This window comes from Puma concolor, chromosome A2, assembly GCF_028749965.1.
Source record: "Puma concolor isolate L17-30 chromosome A2, mPumCon1.1.hap2, whole genome shotgun sequence".
In the NCBI taxonomy this organism is placed as follows: domain Eukaryota; kingdom Metazoa; phylum Chordata; class Mammalia; order Carnivora; family Felidae; genus Puma; species Puma concolor.
The window spans coordinates 171976779-171998231 of record NC_141668.1 but is presented as its reverse complement, the minus strand read 5'-3'; the positions used below and the strand labels follow the sequence as shown (position 1 = coordinate 171998231).

At 64.4% G+C, this 21453-nt stretch overlaps 2 protein-coding genes and 2 long non-coding RNA genes across 12 annotated transcripts in view; 2 read left to right on the top strand and 2 right to left on the bottom strand.

The window, feature by feature from the left end:
• Positions 1–1037: 1037 nt before the first annotated feature.
• KISS1R (KISS1 receptor) lies at positions 1038–5104 on the top strand. Its single transcript, XM_086699751.1, has 5 exons — positions 1038–1495; positions 2786–2910; positions 3294–3429; positions 3732–3964; positions 4288–5104. Exons 1-5 carry the CDS (start codon positions 1252–1254, stop codon positions 4777–4779), a joined length of 1230 nt encoding a protein of 409 aa, XP_086555877.1. The 5' UTR covers positions 1038–1251; the 3' UTR covers positions 4780–5104.
• Positions 2141–6582, bottom strand: LOC147583949 (uncharacterized). The gene is made up of 3 exons (XR_015248617.1): positions 5932–6582; positions 4913–5732; positions 2141–2976 (listed from the first exon to the last, which is right to left on the bottom strand). It is a non-coding gene; the product is annotated as an uncharacterized LOC147583949 (long non-coding RNA).
• Positions 6583–7662: 1080 nt separating this feature from the next.
• Positions 7663–12876, bottom strand: LOC147583948 (uncharacterized). Its single transcript, XR_015248618.1, has 2 exons — positions 11849–12876; positions 7663–8599 (listed from the first exon to the last, which is right to left on the bottom strand). It is a non-coding gene; the product is annotated as an uncharacterized LOC147583948 (long non-coding RNA).
• Positions 11574–21453, top strand: part of ARID3A (AT-rich interaction domain 3A) — a 32323-nt gene continuing 22443 nt past the window's right edge. The window contains exons 1-4 of one of the 9 annotated variants that reach the window (XM_086699743.1): positions 11574–11737; positions 14543–14678; positions 15329–15969; positions 16803–17154. In XM_086699743.1, the coding sequence (XP_086555869.1) occupies positions 15572–15969; positions 16803–17154 (750 nt within the window). In that variant the 5' untranslated portion in view covers positions 11574–11737; positions 14543–14678; positions 15329–15571. The other 8 variants (XM_086699744.1, XM_086699745.1, XM_086699747.1 and 5 more) reach the window with 8 other exon arrangements.

Below are 21453 nucleotides of genomic sequence, written 5' to 3'. Positions count from 1 at the left end.
GGTCTCCTTTCTGGGGAACCTGGGTTGGTACCCTCCTGACACCCGCCTGGACCCTCGGCCGCCCCAGGAGCTGCCGCTGCTCTCCCCACAGCCCCCAGCTCAAAGAAGTTTCTCTTCCTTTTCTGATTGTTTAAGCCGTTGTCCAGAATCGAATCGTCCTCAAGATGGAAAGCGGGTGGACAGAAAAAGTATCTGGGGTACGTGGGGTACACGTGTCCCTGCAAACTGCCCTCCACCTGGTTCCTACCCCCAGCGGCACAGGTGCCCACGCCCCCAGTGCGAGCGTCCAATAGGGGCAGCCAGTCAGGCAGGGGGCCACACCCCCATCCACAGCCAAGGAGTCCCCGCAGGCTCTGTACTTCAAGAACAGGTATCTTCTAGGGGCGCCCGGTGGCTCAGTCGGTTAGCGTCTGGTTCTGGCTCAGGCCATGATCTTGTGCCCACCTTGGGCTCTGCGCTGACAGCTCAGAGCCTGGAGCCTGCTTCAGATTCTCTGTCTCCCTCTCTGTCTGTCCCACCCCCCCACCCCCGCTTGTGCTCTGTCCCTCTGTCTCTCTCTCAAAAATAATTAACGTTAAAAATATATATATGAAAAAGAACGGGTGTCTTCTAACTGCCAGTTCCCCGGCGGACCTGCCCTGCTCTGAGCCTTCCATGGCTCACCAGTGCCCCTTCTCCCAGCCTCTGATGGGGGCTGGCCTCCCTGCCAGCCAGGGCCCACCCACCCGCAGCCCCAGCCACGCGGAAGGCTAACAGGGCGCCTTCTCTGGTCTCTGTTTTGTCCCTGCCGCTTGCCTGTCCTCTGAGTCTCAACCCCCTGGTTAGGCCCGCCCTCTAGGGTCCGCAGCAGCCTCCACACAGCCTCCCCCCTCCCCTCTCCCCTGGTCCCGCGAGCCCCACCTCCAGCCTGTCCCCTCCAGGGCTCCGGGGCCAGACTGTGCACGGAGAGCGAAAGGCGGAGAAGGTGGCTGTGCACGTGAGTGGAGGGCGCACGGGCAGGTGAAGGAGTGGCCAGCGGCTGCGGGAGAGGCGGGGAGGCGGGGACCAGGGGGGCGCAGGGTATAAAGTGGCCGCGGCTGCGTCGGCAGCAGAGAAGCCGCCCTGCCCGGCGGAGTCGCCCTCCGGGTCTGGTGGCCTGCAGCCGAGACCCTTCCCAGGCTCCGCGGGCGTGTCCCCAGCAGGCAGCGAGGAGGAAGGTCGCCGCCTGGGCGCAATCCGGCGGGCGGCCAGGGGGAAGAGGGCGGCGAAGCCATGCGCGCCGCGGCCACGTCCGCGCCCAACGCGTCCTGGTGGGCGCCGGCCAACGCGACGGTCTGCCCGGGCTGTGGCGCCGACGCCTCGGACGGCCGGGCCCCTGTGCCGCGGCCGGTGGACGCCTGGCTTGTGCCGGTTTCCTTCGTGGCGCTGATGCTGCTCGGGCTGGCAGGGAACTCGCTCGTCATTTTCGTCATCTGCCGCCACAAGCAGATGCGGACGGTGACCAACTTTTACATAGGTGAGCGCCCGGGCACCTGCCGGCCACTCCGGGGGTCCCCAGATTGGCCCAGGGGGCCTCCTAGCGCCCTGTGCTCTCCCAGACGGCACCCCCGCCCCCTGCCCCGTGCAGGGGGCAGGTCCCGTCCCTACTGTCCCTGACTCTTGGGCTAGACCTCGAGAACTCTGGAGTCTGGACAGTGGCCGGTGGAGAGCTTGGCCTGGCCCTGAGGAAGGTGTCTGGTTAAAACGTGGTTCTTGTGACACGGTGTCCTATGATGAAAGTAGGGAGAGGGGCTGCTAGGCCCGCGGGGATCCCGGTTTGCGACCCTTGCGCCAATGAAAGGCTGGGTTTACACATTTGTATGATGGGCCGACCGACTTGGCTCAGGTGAGTGCTCGCTTTCCTCTATTCTGTGGTGGCTGCTGGGCAGCGCCACTGTCTCCAGCTTGCAGACCGGGAGGCAGGTTCAGATCCGACGGGGGCGTGCGCGGCTCTCCCAGCCCCGACGGGGACGCAACCCCAGCTCTCCCAGCCGCGAAGGGGCGCAACCCCGGCTCTCCCAGCCCGGACAGGGGGTGCGCCCGGCTCTCCCAGCCTCCACGGGGGGGCGGCTCAACCCCGGCTCTCCCGGCCCGCACAGGGGTGCGCCCCGGCTCTCCCAGCCGCGACGGAGGAGCAACCCAGGCTCTGCCAGCCTCCACGGGGACACAACCCCGGCTCTCCCGGCTCGGACGGGGGCGCAACCCCGGCTCTCCCAGCCTCGACGGGGGTGCGCCCCGACTCTCCCAGCCGCGACGGGGGCACAACCCCGGCTCTCCCAGCCCCGACGGGGCACAACCCCGGCTCTCCCAGCCCCGACGGAGCGCAACCCCGGCTCTCCCCAGCTCGGACGGGGGCGCGCCCCGGCTCTCCCAGCAGCGACGGGGGCGCAACCCCGGCTCTGCCAGCCTCCACGGGAGCGCAACCCCCCGGCTCTGCCAGCCTCGACGGGGGCGCGCCCCGGCTCTCCAGACCGGACGGGGGCGCGCCCCGGCTCTGCCAGCCTCGACGGGGGCGCGCCCCGGCTCTCCAGTCCGGACGGGGACGCGCAGGGCGCAATGACTGTCGCTCAAATGGCCACGAAACCCGTACTGAGGGGATGTTTGACGTGTACGAATGGGGGACTGGAGGGCGCCCCAATTTCTCTGCCGAAGGACGCCGGGGGATCTTCCAGGCGGTCTTGCGGGTTACTCGGAGAAAGGCAAGGAAAGGGTGGGGGCTGGGCCGGGCTGTTGGGTGGCTGAGGCCCCCGCGTGTTCCCTCCTGCAGCCAACTTGGCGGCCACGGACGTGACCTTCCTGTTGTGCTGCGTGCCCTTCACGGCCCTGCTCTACCCGCTGCCCGCCTGGGTGCTGGGCGACTTCATGTGCAAGTTCGTCAACTACATGCAGCAGGTGCGCGGGCTGGGGAAGGGGCCGCGGAGTCCAGGGGCGGGGCCGAGGAGGAGGTGGAGCCTGGGCCTGGGGACAGGAAAGGGGACCGCGTAAAAGGCAGAGATACAGTTAGGGACCGGGGTTGCGGAGGTGGGCCGGCGCCTTCTCGCGCGCCTGTCCCGCCTTCCTAGGATGGCTGTGCTTCTGCCCATCTCAGCGGACCCCCAGCGGCCCGGTCAAGCCCGCACTGGGATCCCCCTCTCTGCCCCTGGAGGCCCTCCCGCGACATGTCCCGTTTGTGCCCGGGTGTTTGGACCCGTGGGGGCACCCGCGAGGTGGGCGCATTCGGGGCAGGCCCCACACCGCACACGGGACGAAACGCCCGCTCTCGCCCCCTCCCCCAGGTCTCGGTGCAGGCCACGTGCGCCACCCTGACGGCCATGAGCGTGGACCGCTGGTACGTGACCGTGTTCCCACTGCGCGCCCTGCGCCGCCGCACACCCCGCCTGGCTCTGGCGGTCAGCCTCGGCATCTGGGTGGGTGAGTGCAGCGCGAGCGCCGCACGGGGCGAGGCGGGGGGAGACGACAAGCCTTCGTGCCCTGGGCGCCCCCACCCCCACCCCCCGCCCCGCCAACCGCCCCTCACTGGGCTCCGGCCGCGCGTACATCTGGGCAATGGGCCCTCCCTCCGAGGAGCCGCCGAAGGCGCGGACCCCGGACGACGCGCGCCTGCGAGGCGCGCCCGGTGACGCTGCCCCAGGGGGCCGCCTGAGGGCAGGGGTCCTGGCCTCCTGGCGTCCCTCGTCCCCGGGGCAGCGTCTCCACCCTGTCGTGTGGCGCAGGCTCGGCCACCGTCTCCGCGCCTGTGCTCGCCCTGCACCGCCTCTCGCCCGGGCCCCGCGCCTACTGCAGCGAGGTCTTCCCCAGCCGGGCCCTGGAGCGCGCCTTCGCGCTCTACAACCTGTTGGCGCTCTACCTGCTGCCGCTGGTCGCCACCTGCGCCTGCTACGGGGCCATGCTGCGCCACCTGGGCCGCACCGCCGTGAGCCCCGCGGCCGCCGACGGCGCCCTGCAGGTGAGCGGCCGCCGGCTGGCCGGCTGGGTGGAGGCACGGCGTGGGGGACGCGCGTCTGGAGGAACCGGGGGTGGGGGGGGGGGAGAGGGGGCAGCGAAGTGGGCGGGGGGGGGGGGGGGACGTGCCAGGCTCAAGAAGGGTAGCTCTGGGGGCGCCCGGCCGGCTCAGCGAGTAGAGCAGGCGCTTTTGCTCAGGGGGTCGCGAGTTCAGGCCCCACGCTGGGCCCCGGAGCTTACTTGAAGAGTGAGCGACCGCGGAGGGGGGCTGTGCGGGGTGGCCCCGGCCAGCCCGCAGCCTTTCCTCACCACCCCTCCACCCCGCAGGGCCGGCTGCTGGCAGAGCGGGCCGGCGCCGTGCGGGCCAAGGTCTCGCGGCTGGTGGCCGCGGTGGTCCTGCTCTTCGCCGCCTGCTGGGGCCCCATCCAGCTGTTCCTGGTGCTGCAGGCGCTGGGCCCGGCGGGCGCCTGGCACCCGCGCAGCTACACCGCCTACGCGCTCAAGATCTGGGCGCACTGCATGTCCTACGGCAACTCGGCGCTGAACCCGCTGCTCTACGCGTTCCTGGGCTCCCACTTCCGGCAGGCCTTCCGCCGGGTCTGCCCCTGCGCCCCGCGGCGGCCCCGCCAGCCCCGGGGCTCCGGGCCGCCCGCCCCCGCCGCCCCCCCGACGGAGCTGCGCCGCCTGGCCGGCCCCCCCGGCCACCGCCGGGCCCCCGAAGCCCGGGAGAGTGCGGGTGTCCTGAGGGAGCGTCCTGCCCCAATCCGGGCGGATTCTGCGGGGAGAGAGCTGGGCCCCTGTGGGACAGGTGCCGTTTGAACAGCAGCCGCTCCTTTGTGGTTATTAATATCTCGGTTTCTGTGCAAGATAACCATAGTGAAAACGTCCCCCCACCCATGTCCCCTCGGTACGAATTTGCTGTGATGTCTGCTCCCACTGATATCCTAATTACTTCTGTATTTCCTGAAATTGAAGACACTTTGATACTCGCACTCTCTGGAACGTTCCCCCAAAGCACCGACGGACGTCTTTCGCACACTGCCTTGCAATCGTAACGTTATAAGCTTCGTCCCATTTTCAGAAATACGGACATGTGAACAGCGTGCGATTTTTAAAGTGCTGAAATAAAGTAGTGTTACTGCTACCCGGTGAGTGTCCAGCGTCCCGGCTGGGGAAAGGGCGGGTGTCACGGAGTGCACAGGTGCTCCCTGGAGCACGTGCACAGAGCCAGTCGCAGGACGGACCGGCGGGCGGGCTGACGGACGGCTCCTTGAGAAAGCGCCCCACAGCGGAGGGAGGCAGAAGAGCGGCCGATTTTCACTACCTGGCCTGTGGGGCAACCGGGCTCGGCTGGGCTGGACGGGCGCACCTAGCGGCCGGACCTGGAAGGCCCCAGAAGGCCTTCCTGGCAGGCCTAGTGGCGGAGCAGTCCTCTCCCCACCCCCCCACCCCCCACCCGTGTGGCTGTTGGGCTTCCTCCCCGCATGGCCGCATGGTGCTCCTGGAAAGTCAGGCTCATCCTTTGGCACAGGTTCCAGGAAGAGCCTGGAGGCCCCGGCTCAGAAGCCCCACACCGCTGTTTGCACCCGGATTGCTGCCAGCCGTCAGAGCCTCGCCCCGCCCAGATGTCGCTTGGGTGGGGCTGCCTGCGCAGGATTAGTTCAGCCTTCCCCCAACAGCCCAGCCGGCTGAGGCTTAGTCACTCCCGCAGGACCCCCGCCCATCTCTGGGAGGGCTCCAGGGCTCCCAACTTATCTGGAAACAGCACGGCCCTGCAAGTAATCCAAATTGGCAGTGATGTTAATGTGAGACCAAGAGGCCAAAACACAGGGCCATTTCGACATTGGCCTGAAGCTGGCTTGTTTTCGTCTTCAACACCAGCCTCCAGACCGGTCAGGACAAGAGGGTGGAATTCTCCCCTTTGCCCACAGGCCCTGCCGCCCCCGCCCACTCCCTGCCCTCCAAACTCACCCTCTCTCTGCAGCTGCTTGAACTGCTGCCATCCCTCTGGCCTCTGGGCCTTTGCACATGCAGGTCTGGCTGTCGTGCCAGCTGTGCCTCACTCATCCATCAAGTCTCAGCTCAGCTGGCTCCTCCTCCTCCTCCGGGAAGCCTTCCTGGAGCTCTCTGCGCCCAGCGCTGCCCCCATCACGGTTCTGATGTCCCTGTGTTGTACCTGCTGGCTGCCTGTCTCACGTGGTCCCCCACGTATCCCCAGCGCCCAGCGCATGGTCGGGCTGATTAGATATGTGCGGGATGAATGACCAAGTGTGTTGTGGGGGTTAAGAGAGAAAGTGTGTGCAGAGGGAGTGGCACAGTTTCTGCAGGAAAACCATTTTTTTTTAAAACAGAAGGTGAAGGGGGCTCTGGGGTATTCATGTCAGAGAAATAAAAGCTCCGGGACAGAAAACCCGCACACTTAGCTCACCTGCGGCAGCCGACACGCGGTAACTCGGGCGTCCACGACACGCGTGTGGGCGAGCACACTCGCCCACCCACACCATGGGACACAACTCAGCAGCAGACAGTTGTGGGCGCGGGGCAGACACGCGGCCCCTCGGACGCATCTCCCAGAATCACGCGGGGAAAATCAGGCAACCCCCAAGGTTACACGACACGTGTGGTTCTTTTTTTTTTTTTTTTTAATTTTTTTTTTCAACGTTTATTTATTTTTGGGACAGAGAGAGACAGAGCATGAACGGGGGAGGGGCAGAGAGAGAGGGAGACACAGAATCGGAAACAGGCTCCAGGCTCTGAGCCATCAGCCCAGAGCCCGACGCGGGGCTCGAACTCACGGACCGCGAGATCGTGACCTGGCTGAAGTCGGACGCTTAACCGACTGCGCCACCCAGGCGCCCCTGACACGTGTGGTTCTAACAGCACCTGGAGGAGAGAGCGTTATGGGGATGGAGAAGAGACCGGTGGTTGCCGGGGTGAGGGCGGTAGGGCCGGTGAGCGAGGTGGGCGGGGGGGGGGCAGCAGGAGGGACCCTCATGATGGCACAGTCCTGTCCCATAAAACGGGGAAATCCAAAGAAGGTGGGCAGATCGCATCAGTGTCAAAATCCTGGTTGTGATACCGTAGTGCAGTGTTACAAAATGTCACTGTCGGGGGAAGCCTGGCGAAGTTCTGCGTCAGGATTCACGATTATCTCAGGAAAACACACAAAGTTGAAGGGCTGAAAGGGAGGTCTAGGAAGAGGAGTCGTTTGGGGGCCCATTTAGCTGGACCTCGTTTTCGGAGCCCCTCCCGTGTGTCAGGCTCTGCGCTGGGGGTCGGGCCACGGCAGTGAGGAGGGGCTTCCTGTACACAGTCCCTGCCTGGTCTTGGACGGAAGGGGCAGACTACCTGGAGAGATGCAGAGTTAGAGCAGCAGAAAGGGTCATGAGAAAGACATGTGTGCCCCTCGTGGGTCACTGGGAGCCTGACCTTGGTGGGGGTGAGTCCGGGAAGGCTTCCTGGAGCAGGCAAGTCTGGGAAATGTGAACGCAGCTCGGAGGTGGGGGAAGAGCACAAGAGATGGGGAGCACAGACAGTGTAAAGGCCCTGGGGCAGGAAACATCTGGTGAGAAAGAGCTAGAAGGCCTGCGGGGCCAGAGGAGAGTGCAGTGGGAAGATTGCCAGCTGCAGGAATAGCCAGATCTTTCCTGAGGGTGATGGGAACCATAGAGGCGCCTAAGCAGAGAGGGACACGGTCCAAGGTAGGTGGAGACTTTTCCAGTTTATTATATCATTACTACCACGGGTCTTACCTTTTGAGCTGCCAGGACCAGGCATATGCCAGCACAGCCCATCCGAGAGAGCGGGTGGGATGGGCCCCAGGGTCACCTGATGGGGATAAACCCTGGGGGTCTGGGGTAGGGAAAGGGGCTAATTTCAATTTCCGATAAACAATGAAAAACTTTTTAGTATAAGTAGGTCCTGTGCAAAACTTAGGATACACTTAAAATTTAACCGCGAATCCGGTATTTATTTGGCAATTCTACCGTAGAACATTCAGAAGGAGCCACAGGGGAGAAAATAACTCCGCGGGCCTCAGTTTCCCCGTCTGACCCGGGAAAGTCGTTTTCAGGGGACACGGCGCCACCTGGCGGCCTCAGGCTCCGGCCCCGCCCCTGACTGCAGTCCCGTCGGTGCCCGGCAGGTGGGGCGCGCACCCCACCGAGGTTCCCGGCTCGACCCCCACAAAGGAGCCGCCAGCACTAAGGGGCGGTCGCTCATGCGAACCCCATACCAGACCCCGGCCGAGCGTCTCCCCGATGCGGAATGGGTCAAGCGAGCCGCATCATGAACTTCCTGGGTCGCAGGCACTTTCGTCTCCTGGGTCTTGTCCATGAGAAAATATTAAACGTGATATTTTACTGTTTTTATAAAACCTAATATAATTTAGGCTGGATTCATTAATATACATCCGTTATTGGTACATTTGCTTTTCTCTTATTTTAAAAGTTGTTAAAATCGCATTTTCATGGACCCCGGCTTGCAGGGCCAGGGCAACCCGGGAGCCAGGTGCAAGTGACGGAAAACAGGGTTGAGTCGTTTCCACGGGGCCCAGCACCCCTGTCCGGGCTTGTTTGTTTTGGAAATCAAGACGGCGAATTGTTCCCCTCCACCTCTGTATAGACAGATGCCAAAAATCCTGTGGGATGAGGGAGGGAACACACGAATTCATTCATTCAACCAACATTTATTGAGCAACTACTATGTGCCAGGCACAGCCTCAGGCCTGGAAACCCTGCTTCAAGCAAGGAAGAGCGGGTCAAATGAATACCGGAAGTGAATACCGGACGTTTCAAAAACAGAAGCACCTGGATGAAGACAAAACAGGGTGACATGATGGGGTCATGCCTGACCCTGAGAGGTCAGGGAGGGACCCTCTGAGGATCAGAGGCTCCAGTGTGAAGCAGGAGAGGGCACGGGCCATGGGGTGACCTGGAAAGGGGACGCCACACAGAAGGACTGGCCAGTGCAAAGGCCCAGATGTGGGAACATGTTTGAGGAGGAAAAACATGGGGAGGTGGACTGTTTGGGATCTGGGTGAATTTTTTTAAAAACTATTTTTTCAATCTTTTTTGTACATTTATGTATTTTTGAGAGACAGAAAGAGACAGAGCATGAGCGGGGGAGGGGCAGAGAGAGAGGGAGACACGGAATCCAAGCAGGCTCCAGGCTCTAAGCTGTCAGCACAGAGCCCGACGTGGGGCTCGAACTCACAAAGGCGAGACCATGACCGGAGCCAAAGTTGATGTTTCACCAACTGAGCCACCCAGGCGCCCTCCCCCGCCTTTCTTTTTTGATCTGGGTGAATTTTTAAGAGGGTGCTTCCCCCACCCTCCCCCACCCCTGAGTGGGGAGCTGGCTACTTTTTCCCCGGGGGGGGGGGGGTGTCCCAAACCCGCAGGGGCCTTGCAACATGGTCTGGACAGGAAACCTTATAGGACTTGGGTCTCTGTACCCATTTCCCAGCTTGCAAAACAGAGACCAAAGAGGGGTCAGCACCAACTGGAAATCACATAGCAGGACCAGGAGGACCGAGGTGGAACCAGGGCCTGCTGCCCACTCCCAGCGGAGCCAGCAAGTCTGCGAATCAATTCCCAGCTCCCTCCCTGGGCTAAAAATAGGATGGCCTCACTGGAGGCAGCTGGGAATCCTGCAGCCCCTCACCCTCTAGGACTGGGCACCTCTGGGGAAGTCGCTATGGATGGACAACTTTCCCCAGGGAAATGGGGGAAGGGCAGCACCCCCCACCCCGCCCTTGAGAGTACCCCGCCGTGCCCCTCCTTTTGAGCAGAAGGAAATGGAACCCTCAAAACGAGTATATAAGGAATGAATTAACGTGGACTCATTTGGGGGTGCCTGGGTGGCTCAGCCTTTGAACGTCCGGACTCTTGATTTTGGCTCAAGTTGTGGTCCTACATGATGCGGAGGCCATGGGATCCAGCCCTGCGTTGGGCTCCCCACTGAGCGTGGAGCTTGCTTAAGATTCTCTTTCTCTCCCTCTGTCCCTCTGTGTACACGTGCGCTCCCTCTCTAAAAAAAAAAAAGTATAAAAAACAAACCAAACATGGGCTCCTTTTGCAGGGGAAGACGGAGGCAGAGAGGCTCACGAATCTAACCTCGGTGGGGCAGGGAGTGCCTTCTGATGTCCTTGGCTCTATGATGGGGAAGAGGCTTTCCTGCACTTGGGAGAAATGGCTCCTGGCGGGGGGTGGGGGGGGGGTGCCTGGACCCTTATGGTGGCTTTCCTCCCCAGCTCACCTGGGTCTCTCCAAACTTCCCCTCTTTGGGCAGATGTCTCTGCCCCTCCCACTGGAGGGGGGTGTGGATGAGCAGGCAGCTGGGACGGGGTGTTTAATAGCCTAAAGGTGGAGGCCTCTCACCACCTGCTGCCATTAGGCTACAGGAGGCCCTGGGGCTCGAGGGCTGGGTTCCTGAAAGCGGTGGGCAGGACTCCGGCCCTGGGGTGGGGGCAGCCTCCAGGCACTCATCCCCTGGGCTTGGGAATCCCACCCCCCACCCCCACCTGAAGCAGGAAACCTGCACTTTGCACTGGAGGCTTGATGTCCTGAAAAGATGTCAGAATCGTGAGCCTTAGGGTACGTGAAACCAACACTGAAAACCAGGGGCCCAAGCTCCACCCGGTAGGACCGTGGACAAGTGGCCCCCAGGCCAACTGCCCACCCGTGCTCCCACTTGGTTCACATCTGGGCTGCAGCCGGGCCCCTGCAATTAGTCCCAAGGGTGGCCCCTGGACCTCAGACCTCCCAGCAGAGCCCACATCCACATCCCCACCTTCGAGGCGCCCTACTCTGTGCCTCGGCGTCGCTCTCTTTGAAATGGGGACATTAAGAGTCTCTCCTACGCAGAGATGTGAACATGCATAGAGCACATGGCGGGCAAGGGGAGGCTCAAAATATGAAAATTATTATCAAGTTATCATTACCAAGGAGATTATCTTGTCTCTCCTAGAGGGTGACTGACAGTCGGGGGCAGGGGTCGTCACGATTTCACAAGGAGTCTTCCCGAGGACCAGCACGCACTCCCCCACCCCCACGCTTGTGTCCAAGCAGCGCTGCCCCCCCTCCCCCCCCCCCCCCCCGCCCCCGGCGGCAGCTTTCCCTCTCCTAGGCCTCTCCCCACCCTGCAGCACCCCCGACGAGGGTCCTGGCCTCCTCCCTTAGCCCCCGGCCTGCTCTCATTTCTCTTCCTTGTAGCTCCAGTCATCACCGGGTCTTTAATCCCCATTTTACAGATGTGGCAACAGAGGCTCTGTTGGGGGTGGGGTGGGGGGGAGGGGCGAAGTCTCTAGCGCCAGGTCGCTGGGCTATGGGACAGGAGTGAAACTCCGAGCCCGGAAGGGCAGGCCCGTCCTAGATGCCGGGAGAGCTGGTGAAGGGGTCCCCGACCCGGCTCGGGTCCCTCCAGCCCGCCCTGACGGAGGTCTAAAGCTCTCCCCTCCCCCTCGGATGCTCCCAGTCCCTCCCGCGCCCTCGGCGTCCTGTGCGCTCGGAGCCGCGGCGCGCACTTTGCCCACCGTCCCTAAGCAGGGGGCGGGGCCTCCCGCGAAGCTGTTCCCCTTCCCTTTTATTATTTATTATCATTTAAAGGGGCCGTGACCTGAAAATTTCTGGCCACTCTCTCCCCCTCCCCAACACTCCTGGGCTGGCGGTGCGTCCTCGGACCGAGCGCGGGGGTCGAGGGGGCGTCCGGGAAGGGGGAGGGGGCCTCACGAGACCCCTCCCCGCGTCCCGGGCCGCAGCGCTGAATCACCGGCGAGGTATTTGCATCTGAGAGCGATTTGTCACCCGGTGATTTGTCTGCGGGGCGGTGAGCGCGCCGGCGGGGGGAGGGGAGGGGCGGGGGAGGCCGCGCGCGGGGAGACTCTTACCAATCGGGTCGGATGGGGGTGTAGACGCGGACTCGGCGGGCGGCTCGGTGAGTCGGCGCGCGGCACAAACCCGGCGGCGGCCGGGAGCCAGCAGCGCGCAGCTCGCGGCCCGGGCCGGAGGCCAGGCGCGGCCGGGGCAGGGCCGGACGCCAGGCGCAGGGCATGTGCCCCCCGAGCGGGCCCTGCGCGGTGAGGCGGGGGGGAGGCTGGCCTTTTAAGTTGCGGGTTCCGGTCCCGGGTGGGCGCAGTGCGCCCGGGAAGCCAGTGAGGGGGGTCTCCAAAGTTGGGCAGGCACAAGGGTGGGGGCCCAGGACCGGGAAGGCGACTCCGGTGGGTCCGAGTTGGGGTGGTTTTCTCCGCGACCCCCCTCGGAGACCTCACCCCCTACCATATTGCGCTAGGGCCGTCGGGGGTCTCGAGTGAGCGCCGCCCCCCACCCCCCGGCGGAAGGAAATGGTCTCTAGGCGCGCGCGGGGGGCTGCGCTCCCGGTTCTTATCTCATTTTTTTTTTCTCCCCGGAATCGGGTGCTTTATTCCCGACCCCCGAGCGGAGTGGGAACGCCGGGTGGGGAGGGCAGTTCCCTAGCGACCCTCGCCAGCTTGGAGGGCTTACTTATAAAGTGTCGGCTCCGGAGCTGAAAGGGACCCCTGGAGGAGGACCCCCCCCCCCCATGCCCGCGCCCGGGCGTGGGTTCGGCTGGGCAGCCAGCGCTCTGGCGGGGATCCCCGGGAAAAGCCCCCCCGCCTCGGTCAGTGCCCCCCAGACACAAAAGCGGGCGCAGGAAGCGCGGGGAGCGCGCGTTTGTCAACTCCAACGTTCGGCGTCCGACCCCAGGCGGCGGATTTGTCAATAATCTTCCGTTTTTAGTCGCCCGGGCCGGAGGGGTTGCCCCCCCCCCCCCCCATGCAAATCGGTCGCTTTCCAAGAAGCCTTTGAAATCCGGACTGGGGTTTTTGTCGTCTTATTTCTTCTCTTTCTTCGGTTTTTCTTTTCTCACTTCCTCCGGGCCGCCCCACTCCCGACTCTCCTAGCCCCCTCCCCAGCTTTCTGCCCCACCCCACCCCCTCTTCCTTTCGTGGAGTGAGGGGCCCCTTTCGCCACCCGCGGGCCCCAGCCTTGCACAACTCTTTAAATAACCGTGTTTTGCAAGGCCCCGGCCCAAGCCGGTGACCTCTCTCCGGGAGGCATTGGGGGGAGGGTGTGGCCCAGGATCCCTCTGGCCCCCTAGTCAGGTTCCAGCGACCACCCAGCACACCCCCACCCCTGCCTGGTCCTTGCCTGGGAATGCCTCTCCCTTAGGGTTGTCATAAAGTGGGGGGTAGGGGCCGAGGACAAAGGGCTCTTGGGGGAGGGGTCTGGAGGGGGTGGGCGTCGCCAGCTTAGGGTTAATGGCGGCCATGGGGGCCCCAGGCAAGGCCCAGGGGAGCTCTGGGGTTCCCACCTGCCCCCTCCACCAACCCCAACGTGGAGGCCTGCCCTGCTCCCCTCCCCCACTGGGCGACCCGGAAGGGTCATTAAACCCAGCAGGCCTGGGGGGGGGGGGGGGCTGGGGGGGGGAGTGGCTTCCTCTGGCCTCTTCCTTCTGCCCCCCAAAGAGGAGGGGGGTGTTGCCTGGAGCGTTTCCGTAGGGAGGGGGGGCTTGTCTTGAAGTTGTCAAATGTGGGGGAGGGGTAGTGGACCAGACTAGACACTGGGCGTGAAATGTCCCCTCAGCACTTCTTAGGGCTGCTGGGGGGGTGACCGCCAGTCCTGGGAGGGGTGGAGAGTGGGGGGCTGGGTGCTACTTTGCTGCCCCTAAGGACACTGTACTGGTCACCCTCTCGCACTGTGGCCTCTGAGAGGGTCTTTGTGCCCTGAGACCCCGTCCCTACTGGCTACCAAGGTCCTTTGGGGACATGACCCTCTCCCATTTCCCACAGGGGTCACCCACCGACCCCCCCCCCCCCACTGCCCTTTCACCTATCCAGATGGAAGCAGCAGGGGGTCTGGGGAGAAAGCAGAGGGCTACTGGGTCCCTGTGGCTCTGCAGGGCCCCTCCCCTGACTGGGTGTGTTGAGGGGGGGTCTATACTGCAAGACTCCCCTGAGTGGCTTCAGGCTTGGATTAGCAGGTCACTATGGGAGTTGGGAAGGTGGCCAGCCTGGGGAATGGGTGTGAGCTAGCTAGCGACCAGGAGCCTCTGCCCTCCGGCCCCTGCTGTGTATGGGTCCCTGTCTGCCCCCGGAGTGGCTTGGGGGTTCATTTGCTGGGTTAGGGGCAGTCTCCTGTCCCCTCCCCCCATCTCCCGTCCCCCTTCCCCATGATGTGCCGTCTGTGTTGTCACTACTGGGCCTGTTGGCTTCTGCCCGGTTTGTTTTACTGGCGGTCTGGGCGGGTGGGGGTGTGGTCTGGGCTTGGGGGTGGGGGGAGCTGGGGTGGGACCTGCGTCCTTCTGTTTGGTGAGGCCTAGCAATGCCAGGTTCCGGGTGTCCCTGCCTGAGACCTTGGCAATTAGGGTCGGTGGTGGTTTGAGGAGACCCCAGGCTGGGGCACAGCTCCTTGCCTTCTGGGGGCGTTGGCCCCATTTGGGGTCCCAAAGGGCAGGAGGACTCCCCTGCAGAGATCACGTGGGGTGGTGAGGGAGGCTCTGATGTCACTCAGATCCTGGTTCAAATCCCAGCCTTGCCGGGAACGTGCTGTGTGTCCTCCAACAGGGCATCTCCTGGCCTCAGTTTTTCTCATCCGTAACATGGGGACCATCCAGCGCCTCCTTCCCTAACACGACATGGTGCCTGCCGTGTGCCTGCCTTTACCGTCACAAACTTGCTTCGTCCCTGCTTGAGCACAGAGGTGGGCGCTGTCAGGACACCATCTTGCAGATGGGGAAACTGAGGCCTAGAGAGGTCAAGGCTGAGGAATGGGATGGGAGCGTGAGTGAGGAGGGTGATCGCAGGACCTGCATACAGGAAGCCCTCGGTCTGGGCCAGCCACAGTCTTGGTTGGCCTGAGTGGAGGGGGGTGGCGCCTGGAGCCATCTGGACGGGGCTGCACCAGCAGGGGTCCAAGCAGCACCTGGAGCTCGGAACCAGAACCCGGAACCCATCTGGACTCTGGTGCCTGGTAGCTGGCTGTGGCCAATCGGAGGCCGGGAATGCCCCGTCCCCCTGCTGTGTTTATGAAGCAATAATCCAAGGTCTTCCCCAGGAGGTGGGGTCAGGAACCGCATGTTTCTTTGTGGCCCAGACTGGTGGGGGCCACCTTCAGACCCTCAGGAGTTCAGTGCAGGGTGACCCCGCTTCCCAGCCTCCCGGAGGGCAGACAGAGGGGGGGCGGATGGGGAGAGCACCATCTACCACCTCCAGGGAGGCTTCCAGGTCTGCACCCTGATGGGAATGGTTGGGAGAGATTTTCCCAGAGGCCTTTGCGGTCTGACCTCAATCGGGAGGATGGGGCCGAGGAGCCCTGCAGCGTGGTCTGACGGTCTCTCCTGCTGCCCCCAGGTCTCTGCAAACCCGTGAATGAGCCAGACACCAGCCGCCGTTGCCCGGTGCCCGGCGTGAGAAGGAGGCACCGCTGGCATGCCCTCAGCCTGAGCACGGCGGCCCCCGCCCCCACCCCCCGCCACCCTGCACTGTCCCGGCTCCCCTGAGGCCCCCACACTGCAGTGCGGCCAGGCCCCCTCCCCGCAGGGGCCGCCCCTGCCGCCCACGTCTGGTGCCCGGGGCGGCCCGGCCCGCAGGGCCATGAAGCTGCAGGCGGTGATGGAGACACTCCTGCAGCGGCAGCAGCGGGCACGCCAGGAGCTGGAGGCCCGGCAGCCCCCACCGCCCCTGCCGCCCGAGCTGCCTGCCGGCCCCCCGGCCCGGGCCAGGGCTGCCCCGGACGAGGACAGAGAGCCAGAGAAGGCCCGGATGCAGCGGGCCCAGATGGCCGCGCTGGCCGCCATGCGGGCCGCTGCTGCGGGCCTCGGACACCCGCCCAGCCCCGGCGGCTCTGAGGACGGGCCCCCCGGCCTGGAGGACGAGGACACGGCCCGGGAAGGGGCGCCAGGCTCACCTGCAGCCCCGGGCCGAGGCCGGGAGGCACCAGGACGTGCCGAAGGTGATGAGCACTTGGAGGACGCGGGCTCCGACGGCGACCTGTGAGTCGGGGGTCTGCGGGCTAGCCGCGAGCAAGCGGTGGGTGAGCGTTCGATGCGTACCAGGCGGCTCTGGGCCCTGGGGACACAGCTGTGCGGGCAGGACCAGACGCTGTCCTGCCGACTGCTGAGATCCGTGCTGTCCCTTAGAACCTTCTGGAGGACGGTGGACACGTACCAACCAGGATAGCAGCCACCGTTCAAATGGCGGGGGCCCTGAGTTTGTAGCTTTATGCCATCTTGATCTAAGGGCACTGACCACGTGTGGCCGGGAGCCCCGTGCCCGGCGAGGCTACAGCAGGTTCAGTGGCCCCGGGGGGAACCTGCACAGAACGGGTGCTGGCTGGCCCGCTGGTGCGTTCCGCCTGGATTGCGCGCAGGCCCCGAGCTGGGTGCTGGCAGGGCCCCGGCGGGACCCTTCTGGGAATACGTTGAACGAGCAGAGAAACAGGGTGATTGTGGGTTGTGATAAGGAGTGCCGAGAAGACGAAGGATGGGGGTGGGGAGAGGTGTCTGGGGCTGGGAACAGCATGCCTGGCAGAAGGAACAGCCCGAGCAAAGGCCCTGCGGCAGGAACTGGCTGGGCGATCCTCCAGGCCCGCCAAGGAAGCCTGTGCAGCGAGTGCAGGAGGGGTTAGCAGGTGGGGCTCTGTGCCGACGGGAAACAAGACAGCGTAGACTATGGCCCACGCCCCTCCCAGCACCTGCAATGGGGTGGCGGCCGCTCTTCTGTGCAGAGAGAGGGAAATCGAGGCTCTGGCGAGGAGCAGACCCTGCCCTGGGGCTGCAGTGAGCTGGCGCCATCTCCCCTGACCTGTGCCCTCTGCCTGCCCCAGGAAGCCAAAGTGGGAGGAGGAGGAGGAGGAGGAGGAGGAGCTGGAGGAAGAGCTGGACGAGGAGGAGGACGAGGAGGAGGAGGACGAGGAGGAGGACGAGGACGAGGAGGCGGAGGACGAGGACGAGGAGGGGCTGGGGCCCCCGGGCTCTTCCGGCCTGGGTCCCGCGGCTCTCATCCCCCGCAGGGCCCCGCCGTCCCAGGCTTTCCGGGGTGACGGCGGGCCCCGGGTGCTGGGCAGCCAGGAGCGCCCAGGGGCCGGCCTGGCCCACGCTGGAGGGGCCGCCCACGTGGCGCCCCAGCTGCAGCCGCCGGACCACGGGGACTGGACATACGAGGAGCAGTTCAAGCAGGTGGGCCGCGCGTCGTGACGGGGGGCCTCGGGGCAGGCGGCACCCAGCTGCACGCTGGGAGCCCTGCGGAGCGCCAGGCCGAGATGGGGGCCCGTGGGTGGGACCGGCCGGCCGTGGAATGCGCGGATGTGGGGGAGGGAGCAAAGCCAGGAGAGAGAAGCGTGGGGGCTGCTCGGGCACGGAGTGTGTACCAGGAGGACCCGCAGAGAGACAGCAAGGAAAGGGGCCCAGGCAGAGGCCACGCGACCCGACCGGGCTCGGCCTGGGTTGTGCGTTCGGGGTGAGGCCCAGCGGGTGGACGTGTGGGCAGAGAGGTGGGGGCTGGGGCATACGGGCCGGAGGCCTTGCCGGTCAGCGTGGAGTCTGGCGTGTCGAGGCCACAGCCGTTGGTTGAGCCGGGGGTGGCCACGTCGCTGTGGACTGCAGAGCGGCTCCCTGGGGCTACAGAGGGGCGGGGAGGAAGCAGGGCCGTCCTGGTGCCTTCCCTGCGGGCGGCCGGGGCAGAGGAAGTGGCCGGGCGGGGGACCCTTTGAAGTTGGGCCGAGCTGGGCTGGGCAGATGGAAACCAGATGGCGTCCGGCCGGGCTCACATTCCAGTCCGTGGCCAGCTGGGCCCTGCCCCGACCTCCAGGAGTGGCCGGCGGGGGACCTGGCGTTCCCCGGCCCAGGGCCTGAGCCTCGAAGGGCTCCACTGGACAGGCCAGCGTGTGAGAGCTGGGAGGTGGCTACGAGTGGCCTCCCAGAATTGGCTGTGGGCCCCTCTTGGCGGAGCTCTGGAGGAATGGACCAGGAACTGGCCTCCGGGGACAAGGGCATGGGCTCCAGCCTCTCTTGGGGAAGAGCGGTGTGCATCCTGCAGTCCTCTGAGACCTGCCTCAGGCAGAGACAGGACCCGTGAAGTAGAGGACCTGAGATCGGACACGTGCTGAGGGGGACAGGCCAGGAGCTATGAGGAGGGGAGGGGTGTAGAGGGGGGACGGTGCCCCCCACACCCCCTTCCTGCTGGAGGCTCCACCCCTGCGTGTGGACGCGAGCCTGCTCCCTGCCTCAGTGTCTCTCCCCTTCAGAAGGAGACACCAGCGGGCTGGGTTCCTGCCTGTCCCATTTTGCAGATGGGAAAACTGAGCCACAGTGTTGCTCTTAACGTCCTCTGGGTCCAAAATAACACAGATGGGCACAGTGTGGGCAAGTTATATTTATTTGTTCACGGAATATTTACAGAGAGCTCCAGGCTCGGGGGCTGGAGAGCTGGATAGATGCACCCAGCATTATAGGGTCATGGCCAGGCCCAAAGGGAGACTCAAGGCCACACAGTCCTTGTGAGGTCAGAGTTTGACAGGACCCCTAACCTCCCACCCCTGCTCAGTGGCCTCAGCCCCTGGGGCTCAACACTGACTGGAGGCAGGTCACAGGCTCAGACCCCAAAGCCCCCCCGGGCGTGTCAGGAACAAAGGGCCACGGTAGCCACCCGCACTTGTCTGGAACACGATGGTGATATTTCAGGGATGCCCAGGGGTGGGGAAACCGAAGCCAGAGGGGGTCAGGGAACCCCAAGCCACGTGCATGTGGTCAGTGTCAGGGTCATACTGAGCCCCTACAGACAGAGCCCCCGTGCTGTGGTGTGGAGGTCCGTATACCAGGAAACACTGAAACTGCTGAGGCGGTCGGGGGGGGGGGGGGGGACACGTGGGGGGCCAGGTGGGAGAAGCCTCTCGGGCTGTGCCGTGAGGGTCAGGTGCACGCACACCGAGGGATGGTGCACCTGGCAGGGAAGACGGCTTGGGCAAAGGCTCTGAGGCGGGACCCAGACTGGCTCGTGTGTGGAGGCCAGATGCTGCCAGGCTGGGCCCCGCAGGAGACGGAATCAGGTCCCCGGGCAATGGGGCTGCGGGAGGTGCGGGCCGGGGGGAGGGGAGGGCCTCTCTGCAGCACGGGGACTCGTTCCCGCCCAGCCGCGGCAGGTCCAGCTGGCCGAGCACCTGTGTCGCCGGTGTCGGCACTGTCCTGGGCCATGTTGACTCTGGCGCCTGCCCCACAGCCTTCCTGGCACGTGGCAGCCGGGCCGGCCGGCCGCCCACTTGGCACTGTCTCTGCCTCTTCCTCCCCAGTCTTGGCAGGGCCTGGGCCGACTTCCCCTACGAACCCTCGATAGCCGTGAAGTTCCGGGTGGCTGCAGGTCCCGGGGCGGCCAGGGCGGGGAGGGACCCGGAGCAGCAGGCTCGTGGCCACGGAGCCTTCCCTTGAATCACTGGGGCCTCCCCGCTGTAGGGCCCTGGGAACACGCGGGGACGGGGCCCACACGCCTGGAGTCCACGGCCAGGATCGGGCAGCTGCAGCAGCCACTAGGATCTTAGGCTCCTGGCGTCACACGTGGCATCCTGGTGGCTTCCTGTCCCCAACACAGTGTGCCTGGGCTCTAGAAAGTGGCATTGCAGGATTTTAAACCAGACTTTTTTTTTTTTTTTTTTTTAACCCTGCCCCCCCTCCAGCAGACTTTTAACCTCAGATCTTTGGCTGCTTAAGGATCGGGATCCCTGGTCTCAGCTCCTCAAACGTGGGGACTGTTTTCAACAGCTTTATTGATAGCAAGTCTCATAGCACGTGATTCACCCAAAGTGTGCGACTCGGTGGCTCCTAGCGTCTTCACGGAGTTATGCGTCCATCACCCGTCTATTCTAGAACATTCTGGTCACCTCAAAAATGAACTTTTGTAAATGCATCTTTTAGTTCTTACGCTCCCAGCCCCTCCCCCACCAGCCCCCTTCCTGTGCCTGGATGAGCCTGTTCTGGACGTTTCACACACGTGGGCCCACACCCCGTCTGGACTCTCGCGTCTGGTTCCGTCTCTGAGCGTCGTGTGTTCAGGGTCCGACCGCGGGGCGGCGGGTGTGCGCGCCTCACTTCTGCTGCGGCCGAGGGACGTGCGCGTGCGTGGTGGATGCACCTGAGGGGCGTGCACGCGCACGGCGGACACGGTCAACTGCGGATGTGCGCGTGCGCGGTAGACATGGGGCCCCTGTGGGCGTGCGCGTGCGCAGCGGACACACCGGAGTGGCGTGCGCCGTGGATGCGTTCGTCTGCAGATGTGCGCGTGCACGGTGGACGCGGTCGTCGGTGGGTGTGCGCGTGCGCAGCGGGTGCACCGTGTGTCTGCCCTCACCTGTGGATGGCGTTGCTCACCCCTTGGGCTTTTGTGAGTCGTGCTGCCGTGAGCACGTGTGCGCGTTCTGTGTGGATGTGTGTTTTCAGCCCTCGTGGGCACAGCCCCAGGAGTGGGATCGCTGGGTCAGGCGGTAACTCTGTCTGACCTTTCGAGGACCCGTTGACCGCTTCCCCCACAGCGGCACCGCCGTTTTGCTCCCCACGTCCTCACCGGCACCTGTGATCGCCAGCGATTGCGACTTTGGCGCCCAAGTCAAGGTGGGGTGAGGTCTCACTGTGGTTTGGGTTGGTGTGAAACGTAGGGGTGTCTTCCCCCCCGCTTTTCAAGGTGATGTCCTTCCGCTGCCTACCCTGGACACGTAGGGTGACAGCTCCGGCTGGCACGTCACCTAACCGTGCAGGAAGCTGATGGGCCTCTCACCGGGGTCCCCTGCACACACCGTGGATCCTGCCGGGGAGGGCACTTGAGTGCTGGACCTGTTTTTCTGACGGAGATTGGCGTGGGGTGGCTGGGTCGACGGCCCAGTGACACGGATGAGGTGTCCGCGCTGGGACCGGACTCCAGGGTGCGCTGGAGAAGTGGACACAGGGGCGGGGGGGCGAGCCCTACCTCGGCTTTGGGGCTCCGGGGACCCCTGGGCCTCTGTCCCCTTTGTCTGCAGTGGAGGCGATGGGTCCAGGGCCTCACATCAGGTGTCAGGACCTGGGGCCTGGACACACACGGGCACTTAGGTGGGAAGGGCCACCTGCTGCCTCAGGCTCCAGGCCCCAGGGGCCTCTGTGTCCTCGCCGGGGACCCTGCCCAGGCCTCCTGGGATCCATTTTATGCCCGCGGGTGTCCTGCCTCCCTACAGCAGGCCCGGCCCGACGCAGAGCGAGGCTGGGGTCACATTTCAATTTTTTTTCTGGCCTTTTCATCTCGTTTAGGTTTTTTTTTTTGGTTTTTGTTGTCTTTTGCTAGCTACAGAAGATACACGGCTGCTTTTTTAACTCCATTTTCGGTTCCAGAACTAACACCGGGTACCACTCTTGTGGAAGGAGGAAGGGAATTTGCTGGCCTCCCTTTGGCCATTCGTGTCCAGAAACGCGTCCTGTAAGGTGTCAAAGTGCCATGTCTCGGGCTGCCAGGCTGGCCGC